Raw genomic sequence first — 9,788 nt, forward strand, 5'->3', positions numbered from 1 at the left:
TGTGACCCCGTTCTAGAAAAGAGAACCGATGTGACCAATGAGGTCAATCTGCCGATCAGTTCTCGCAATGTTGGATTTTTCCATGTGGAAATTAAACCACCTGTAATTATAGGCATGTCATTTTATTTTGCGCCTGTTCCATCCACATGTGCAGCCTGCTGTCTGTGATTCATGCAGATCCTTGCGTATAGATAGAAGCAAGCTCTTTATTTTATGTTCAAATGGGTATCAAATGTTCTGTGTAGGATCTAATGGGTAGGACCAAATGTTCGGCGTAGGATCAAATGCTGGGTAGAATCAAATGTTCTGCAGGTAAAAAAAAAAACAAACCAAAAAAAGGCTTGTCCACAGGTTTACCTTTCAAATGGTCAGAGGTTGTCTTCTCAGTGCAGCTTTTCAGGGAGAGCTCACCAGCCAGTCGGTTGTCAGTCACGTTGCTGAAAACCTTTGGCTCTTTTATTCTCCGCGCTTTCAAGTTGTCTGCTGCAATTTACTTTTCGCTGGTGATCTGCAGGGACATCGCACGCTCTACAGAACCTCAATCTGCCACTTTGGTGAAACGATCCCTTCTGAGAGCTGTTCTTCTCGCCGCGCTGTTTGCTACTTAATAGGTCACGCGTATTACAGGGGGTATAGCGGCTCAGAGAGATCCTCTTGCTTTTAACGCGTTTGCCAGCTTTGTGAACGCTGTGGTGCTGTAACTAAGTCTTAAGATGAGTATCACCACGAGGCAATCCGTTGTGGGAGCGCACCTATGATCAATGATGTTCAGTGACAGATTAGTCTTTTTTCAATTTGTCAGCATTGCGGAATCAAAAGAAGATACTGCTGTCAACTTTCCTGTCATAGAATTTGTTTCAATTCAGCATTGTTTTTGTCCTTAAAAAAAGATTGCTTTCAGATCTGGTAGTTTCATGTGCAGGTATGGCTGGTTTGTTTTTTTTTAAGGTTTGTGGTATGATGGAATGATTATTATTCTGTTCACACTAGTTTGATTTGTAACAAGTCAACTAGAATAAATGAACTCAACTATTTTAATGATAATATCTATTTTAGATGCTAATATGCAATGGCGATTTACTGTTGTGTTCCAGATGGCCAAATGACTGAAAATATTCATTTTAATTGGGGAATGTTACAACATGCAAGTTACAACCGGTTGCTTCTCCACTACAGATACATTGATTATCTACATAATTCACATCATGTGATCACTGCCAGAAGGGGAGGGGGGGGTCACTTATTTACAGTTTTTATCATGACTGTTTCTGTCAGGGGTGGATAAAAACACTCAGTGTTCTGTTTTTCCATTGGTTTATTATACCTTTTATATATCCTTTCTGGATGTCCTGGTTTGTGCAGTTCTTTTGTGCTTCAGAGTTTTTTTAATAAGAAATAAAACATTTCACAGTTCCTCAGCCTTGCAAGCAAATGATTAATACTTCATAAAAGCCTTAAATCAATGATGCAAGAATCCCCAAGAAATATTACCCCTGTGAAGGAAACTAACATGCTTACATTTATGAAGTTTCCTTTGTGTAGCTGCCGTTCCAAAAAAGAAAATTAGCACAAAATTCAATATTCAGTCAACTGCACTTATAGTTTAAAAGAGACGCTTAGCCATATTCAGTTTTATTTTTTCTTAAATCCAAGATGGTATGCACATATTTTTTCCAGATAAAGGAATTATTCGAGCTGAAATTAATTTTAAAAAACATTTTTTTTTTTCTCTGGAACTTTTTTTCTTTTCATCTTACTGAAACTACAATTTCCCATGAAGCACTTTTTTTCCTTCACTCTGTTACACAAAAACATGGATTGAATTCTGGGTAAATGAGGCGGTGGGGAAAAGAATACAGTCGGAATGACTGCACCCATGTGCCATGAGGCCGTTGCCTGTAGCATGGCAATGCATTTCCTCTTAAGTTCGTGACATGATATCTAGAGAAGTTCTATGGTGCATAAAATGGTTTTTTCCCCCACACTCATATAAATATATTGCGTCTTGATAGAAATAAATATGTGAATTTTTATTTTGTAACAAACTTAACCTTTAAGTAAAAACAATCTGAGATTGCAGACCATTTTGCAAAAAACCGAGCAGACGGCCAAATACAAAAGCCCTCTAGGCAGGGGTAAGAACTCTGTGTTTCGGCTTTAAAAATATCAGCATTCCGACATCAAGCCATTTTTATATTATTTGTGAAAGTCAGCATGTTGGAGTGCTCTGGTGAAGACCACGCATGGCAGCTTATCTGTGAGATTGGCAGTGGAAAAGACTTGCTCAGTGGGCACAGACGTTACAAGAATACAAACATTCTCCTATGCCAGGTTTCAACCCTTAGAAGTGTTATTTTTCTGCTTTGTGCCGATGTAATGCGCAAGTCATTCCAAAGCAATTTTTCACCTAATTTCACTTGAGAGACTGGACACAGTTACACCTGATTTTCAATGTTCATTCACATCTACAGGACAGATCTTTGTTTAAAAAAATTATAATAAAATGTTGTATGGTAGGGATTTCTTTACAAAACAAATTGTAGGTGGAGATCAAACAGCAATTTGTTTAGGGGATATTTTTCAGTCATATCATAGCAGTCAGTGTATCCTCTCCATTTAAATATTAAACATATCTGAGAATGCCCCTAAAATACACACATGGGGAATCATCAAACATAGAATGAAACATTTTTATCTTAAGGTTTCTAAAATCATGCATTTGCTTGTATACCTGTTTATTGTTTTAAATGCGGTGATGTGGACTGCACGTTGGCGTTGGGGTGCAACTGCAATGGCAGAATTGCATTTCCTCAGGTTAGAGGACGTTGGCTGTCGTGTCCCGCTCAGACTTAGGCCAGGCCGTAAATCCCCCACTGCTGCGGACAGTCATGCGGCGCTGAGCGAGAGTCAACACGGCGCGACCCGCGGGTCTGTCGTTTACATCATCGCTGCCGATGTTGGGGCCAAGTTCAGCTTGTGTTGGGTGCATTCTGCTTTTGTTGCAGGAAGCGGCCAGTTAGTTACACTTGTTGGGTAATTGGTGAGAGTGTTATAGCCCATATATTTTAATTTCGCTATTAGCCAGGGGCCTGTGCTTTTAATAGAGCCGGGTTTTTAGTGCGTCTTACTGCTCCATATTAGGCAGCAGACATTTTTCATTCTATTTTTGATGTTTAACTTCTCTGCTGAATCACTTCTGCTCAGGCTGTCAAAATCCCAAATGCGCTGTAGGGCTGCATTTCTGCCACAAGGCAAGGACTGTAGACATTAATAATATTTGATTATGGGTAGAATCATGTTCCTACTGGGGGGGGAAAAAACTACAGCTTATTTTTTATGTTTTATTTTTTTTGGAGAAAACGTACATACGCAGAGTTAACATTGTGATTGTACTGCCTGCTGAACAGAGCCCGTGGGGATATATGGGAAGCTGGAATGTGAACTGCTGGATCAGTGGCTGCCTTGTGACCGGGCGTGCGGTGCCCGTCCGTCACCGCGTGTCACCCTGAGTCACAGGGCTCGTGACGGGGAAGTGCTGACATCATCGCCCGTCCAGTTCCCCCGGGCAACCCCTTCGGTTCCAGCCTAGCTGGCTACCTCTCCGCCTCCGCCCCCGCCCCCCGCCCCGCCCCGCTGTTTAATTCAGCGGCGTGAGCCCGGGCCGTTTGTGACTCACCGGGGTCTGTCCTCAGGACGGGCGGTGCGTGCGCTCAGAGAGCGCGCTCTCGCTCCAGTGCGCTCGCTCCCCATCATGATGAAAGAGCCGGGCAGCTGTCTCGGGGTCGGCATAATTAAGGTTTTTTTCTGGCGCTCCGCTCTGTGAGAGCGTTTCGGGAGGAGACCTCTGGCTCACATTGGCGCACACCTGGCCGGCGCTCGTCTCCCCTATTTGTCACCTTCAGGTATTCTTAGAACCCGCTGACCCGCCGCCTCGCCTTTCCTGTGTTCGTGATTCGGAAGCCCCGCCCCTTCCTCTGGGGCGTGTTCGCTCGAGCTTTATCTGTCCTACCGAATGGGCTTCTGTGGGGTTTGATATGGTGCGGCTTGTTTAATTTTGTGAGGTTCTCAGTATTTTTAGTCTATAGTCTTTTTTTTATTCCTCTCTCTCTTTTTTTGGTGTGTTTTAACAAGGACTGATGACGACTCTCCGAAAATGGCCGTCCATTGTGGATTGTTCCATTATTGAATGGTTACTTAAGTTGTTGGCAGTCTCTCGGTGTTTGTGAAACCCGACACCGAACAGGAACCCAGGAGGGTTTCGGGCTTGCTTTATGGCCGTTTACAGCTGTAAGGTGCTCTCAAGTGCACTTACTGCCACTCCTGGGACCTCATACAATTTAAGAGAGATCTTAAACTGAAGAAAGTGTAGTTAGCGTGTACATTCACGGTTTTAAAGTGCCAAACCCTTAACACAATTGCAGCGCAATAAAAATGTTTGAATCGGATCTACAAATCAAAATGGGTGCCCTCAGATTTAATAATTTACCTATGCTGAGAATACAATGATAGAAGGTGGTGCTAGGCCTTGAAATGGAACGTCGCTGACTGGATTTTATTGTCACAATTTCATCATATGTTCAGGAAGGGAATGATGCTTTTCAGCATCATCAGAGCTTGGTCCAGTTCCACCTGCTTTGTGTGTGAGAGAGAGGGCTTGACCTGACCCTGCAGTGAGAGGCCAGAGTTAATGTGAGGGCATCATTGTGGGCAGAGACATCAGAGAGGGAGGGCCTATGAGGACAGGGCAGTCGGAGACTGTGCTAGGGGGAGTGTGAGGGTTTGGCCCGGCAGGAAGTCTACAGAGTCAGGAAGGGAAAGCGACAGGCGCGATATGATAGGCTAACGGCGGAAGATGGGCGGCCCAAGTGGGCGTGTATGTCGGGTCCAGCTGCTGGTGATTTGGGAGGGGGGAGGCAGGCTGTCACTGTCAGCATCATCGTTTAAGCAGAGAATTACCGCACTGCTGGCAGCTGGGACTCAGGCCAGGGTCCATTTAGTCTTGTTCAGAACGTATCCTGTTCACTTCCATTGCTTCTCTGTATGTTATACATATTACACTGCTCAAAGAAATGCCTGTAATGTAATGCTCGTTACAAAGCACATACTTAACTATGTGCAATATAGGATCATTCTGTGCAATGAGGCCTAGCAGCAAAAGGCTGTGTGTTACTGTATAGAGCTGGTAAATGAGTACATTATGTTACATTCAGTGTAGTATGGATGACATTGGCCCTTATCGCGGTGAGAACTCAAGGTTGTATTTTCCACCGCTCTCCTGGTAGCTGATGGCTAGATAGCGAGGGTAGGACATCTGGTCTCAGAGTCCTTGAGTGGATGTACCAGTAAAATGCATCTGCAGTTCTGGCTGAGACCATAATCTGTGCTACACCGTATTCAATATTCCATGCCCTGTCATTCAAAGGCAATCTCTTAAGGTGTTCCAGATTCCCCCGAAATTGGCCAAGTAGACTTTAATCTCCTGGTCTTCAAAAGAGAAGCGAACCTTCTAATGTGGGCTTATCTGTGTTCTGCGAAAGGACGAACGCTACTGCGCGTTAGCGCTCTGCGTTTTATGCGGTCCTGTTTCCCACAGTGTCCCAGCGCGGAGGACTGGACTTTGTTTTAGGGCTGCGATACGGAGCGGAATAAATGGTGATCGCGGGGGACATGCCGACCCGCGTGGAAACGAGCGAAAGGGCCGCTTAACGCGCGTCGCCTTCCGCTACCACCCCCCCCCCCCGCCCCCCCCGTGTATCGGGGCGGCCTTTAGAGAGGAGGCCCTCGTGTTCGCGGAGATTAATGACGCTACGGAGGGGCGGCGGCGGGCGACGACGCGGGGGATTCCGGTACATTCCGTATGCGCCGCAGGTCCTCACTGCGCCTGCCGCGCTATCTGCCGGTCTGCAGCCGCGCGCGGGTGGGGGGTGGGAGGGGGCGGGGCCCCACCCCTCCTCGTCCCAGGCTCACACTGGGATTTCACTCCTCTTTTATTTTCAGCCTTCCCTGCAGACATGTCCTGTTTCTCTCACTTCGAGGGCTTGCGTGCGTCCAAAAAAAATTTTTGTGTAGCGGTTTGGTTGTGGTATGTAAGCTACGTAGTGCTAATAATGAACAGCGCGCGTCTATATATCTAAATAAGGGATGTATGGTGTGTGCGCGTCGTGGGCGTCTGTTCTGCACACTCCTGTACCGCTGCTAAAGAGTTTCCGCAGCTCATTAGCGGAAAGGTCAAGCGTTTCAAAAACAGCCTGCGGTCTCGGAGGGGTGGGGGGGTTTGGAGGCAGGACTTAAATGGCAGCCCTGACATCCATGTCCATGTTGTGATGATGTGTGTATTGGTGTGGTTGCTTCAGCAACACACTATTCTCTCGCAAACTTATTCTGATTTTCTTTCCGGCCAAATTTCCCAATCTCCACACTTCTCCTGCTCCTACAGCTTTTAAGCTAGACATTGCCATTCCATAATACTCAGCTTTGCTCAGAGCAGTTGTGCTTGTACACAGCTTTTTTGAAATTCCAAATAATGTTTTTAATTCCAACTGGTTTTGGAAATACATATAAGTTGTTCCGGGGGAAAAAATATCATAGAAAATGAATGGGGAATGTTGAGCCTTAGTACATGTGATGCTATTTCAGCCAATAGGACACATAAAAATGGTACATGCGATCTATCTCGGCCAAGAGGACGTATAAAAAACTGAAAAGTCGCTATGTTGACCTTGTGAAGCAAGCTCCCAAAACTGATTAATAATAACCAAATACTTAATAATAGTGGTCATTTAACAATAGTATTGCCACAGACAGGCATCATACATTTATAAAACAGTATTTTCAATTGCAAATTTGCATATCATGAGAAAAGCCATTTAGCTACCAGTATCATGAAGCCTGTTGGTACTTACATTAATATTTCCAAGCCTAACCACAAAAAACGCTTAGCTATATGCAACATTGCAACTTACAATATTTGTCTGATAAAGACTATTTTTATCCTCTTATTTTACCTTAGCCATTTCATCATGTATTGCATGTTTTGAATTATTCATAGGCAGGTGGCTCCCTCTTGTGGGTAACTTTAATATTTTTATTTTTTTTGAATGTATATATATTTTACGTAGGCATTATGCAGCTAGTTCCATTGTTGCTAAGGTTACGAAGACACTTGATAATAAGACCATTACAAGTTGTTAAGACTTGATGTTAATGTGTCAACTTTTTTTTATTTGTTAGTCTGTAAGCAGTGTGATTAATAAGTTGATTGGTAATTGTAACAAAATAGCTATCTGCTTTTTAATGTTTATTACTGCGATGTAAGAATTATAAGATGTATGGTTCCTACAATATCCCGACCACTGCTAATCTTTATGAATACTAGTGTTTTGTTAATAGTATTCTAATTGCAATATATTGTTGTAACAATATGCACACGAATAAAGAAACAAACAACGCAGGTTTGTTACAAACTTTATACCTCTTATTTATAAGCAGCTTTACGAGAAATGATCATGCCAGTAAAGTACCTGAACTTCATTAACGAGTCTGGAATTGGAGCTGTTCACTAGCTGCTAACTCGTATGACGAGAGCGGAATATTGGAATCTGTCGTTTTTGCGTTGACGTGTTTCTTTTCACAGTTGTCTGGTCATGTCTTAACAACAGTCAGTGATGCTCTTCTCCAGTCATTATTGTCTTAAGATGTTTGAAATATGTGATGCTGTTATGACAGACAATGTGACTGGCGGCTGTCGTAATGTGATTATCACAGATTAATTTTGGCTTCGGGGGCATTTTAGGCGGTAGTTCAGCCTAAAAATGAGGAACCGGAGGTTGAGGTCCAGCAGTCAACATGGAGGAACGGCCCGTGTTTAATTAGCCGACAGTTCCATTACTGCAATTACCGCTCCTTCATTTCATTAAACAAACCGCGACTACGATAAACGAAACAAGCTGTTTCTGCTGCTTAGCATTCGACTGATGCAAAGGACTTCACCTCTACCTCACACGGCTGAATATTGTGTGGGCTCCAGTTGTCTTCTTAAGGAACAGACTCCTTTGTTCACCTGGGCATGAATTACCTTTTTCTGCCCCCACTTATTTTGTGTTTCGCCTTGTTGTTTTAGGTGGAATCACTCACGACACTTTCCAGAAGGAGCTGATGTGCTTTGACCCCGACACGGACAAGTGGACTCAGAAAGCGCCCATGACCACGGTGCGGGGGCTGCACTGCATGTGTACTGTGGGCGACAGGCTGTACGTCATCGGGGGGAACCACTTCCGGGGCACCAGCGACTACGACGACGTGCTGAGCTGCGAGTACTACTCGCCGGCGCTGGACCTGTGGACGCCCATCGCCGCCATGCTGCGGGGCCAGAGCGACGTGGGCGTGGCCGTCTTCCAGAGCAAGATCTACGTGGTGGGCGGCTACTCCTGGAACAACCGCTGCATGGTGGAGATCGTGCAGAAGTACGACCCGGAGAAGGACGAGTGGCACAAGGTGTTCGACCTGCCCGAGTCGCTGGGCGGGATCCGCGCCTGCACGCTCACCGTCTTTCCCCCCGAGGACAATACAGGGTCCCCCTCCAGGGAGTCGCCCCTCTCGGCCCCCTGAGCCCCCAGCCCCCCCCCCCCCAGGGCGCCCCGCCCGCCCGCCCCACCTCAGAGTCACTGTTTGCACTTCCTCTTTTTTGGACTACGCCCGGGGGGCGTGCTTCATAGGCAGAGCGCCACAAAAACGCTTTAGAGGGGCTGCTGGGAGATGGAGTCCTAACGGCTCGTTGTGCGTCGGCCTCTCGGTTAAAACCTTTTTGTGACGCTGTGCTTGTGGAACACAGTCCTGTACTGCTCCCCCTAATTCTAACCCCTCCCCCCCACCCCACCCAACTCTCATACTGCCCCCTCCCCTATTCTGGAGAGTCTGCTCTTCTCTCAACTGACTATTTATACCAGGCTGCTAGGCTGGCCTTCAGTTTTTACTCAGCTCAACAAACAACTCGTACCTGCGAAGCCTTGGTGGCAGGAAGGCCTTTCCGCTGAGTGAGAAACAGACAGGTGTGATTTTGCAGCCCAAGTGCATCAATGTTCATGTTCTTTTGGGATGCGTTTATCAGAGCGGTCTGTAACTTAGCATCGCATAGGAATTCGAACGGAAGCGAATCAATGAAACGTGTCTTGAGTGTAACGATCCCTGTTTCTTTCAAGGTTATTTCTGTGAATCAGGAGAATTTGGGAGGCGTTGTTGACATTGATGTACAATTGATGATTTATTTTATTATTATTATTATTATTATTATTATTATTATTATTATTGCTGTTGTTGTTTTTTTTAAATTCTCATCTGCAGAAGCGCTGGGGCAGATGAGCCCACAGAAGGAGATGAAAAGGTTTTAATCTCAGGAGTTGGCCAGCACCTTCCTCCCAACTTCCTCCTCCCCCAACAACCCAACAACAATTACAGTTATTTCTGCGATTGTTATTAACCATTAAAGAAATGGTGTTTTCTAAATTTAATAAACAAGATTTTGAAAAGCTCTTTTCTTGTTTACTGACTGAATTTATGAGAAATTGCCTTATCGGTGTCCTTTAGCTGTCGCAGGTGAGAGTTGAAAACAGAACCGTTTTTGAAACAGAACCGTTGAATCTCAGGATTAGCGCAGAAACCTTGAAGGAGCATAATCTAATTTTTTATGGTTTCAGCCGTATTTGCCAACCTGCAAACTAAAAACTTTGAATTTTTTGTAAGCTGTCCTAGATGTGGGAATCCACTCTGGCATTAGTACTAATGAGCTGGTA

The 9,788-nt window shown here is 45.0% G+C and overlaps 1 protein-coding gene across 9 annotated transcripts in view; it reads left to right on the plus strand.

Moving 5' to 3' along the window:
• Positions 1-9,528, plus strand: part of klhl13 (kelch-like family member 13) — a 73,903-nt gene extending 64,375 nt beyond the window's left edge. For 8 of the 9 annotated variants that reach the window (XM_035410622.1, XM_035410627.1, XM_035410629.1 and 5 more), the window contains one exon: positions 8,120-8,607. In XM_035410622.1, coding sequence (XP_035266513.1) covers positions 8,120-8,607 — 488 coding nt within the window. Of the gene's footprint in view, positions 1-8,119 lie in introns of all 9 variants that reach the window. The other variant, XM_035410621.1, reaches the window with a different exon arrangement.
• Positions 9,529-9,788: the final 260 nt, after the last annotated feature.

Source organism: Anguilla anguilla, chromosome 3 (genome assembly GCF_013347855.1).
Source record: "Anguilla anguilla isolate fAngAng1 chromosome 3, fAngAng1.pri, whole genome shotgun sequence".
NCBI lineage: Eukaryota > Metazoa > Chordata > Actinopteri > Anguilliformes > Anguillidae > Anguilla > Anguilla anguilla.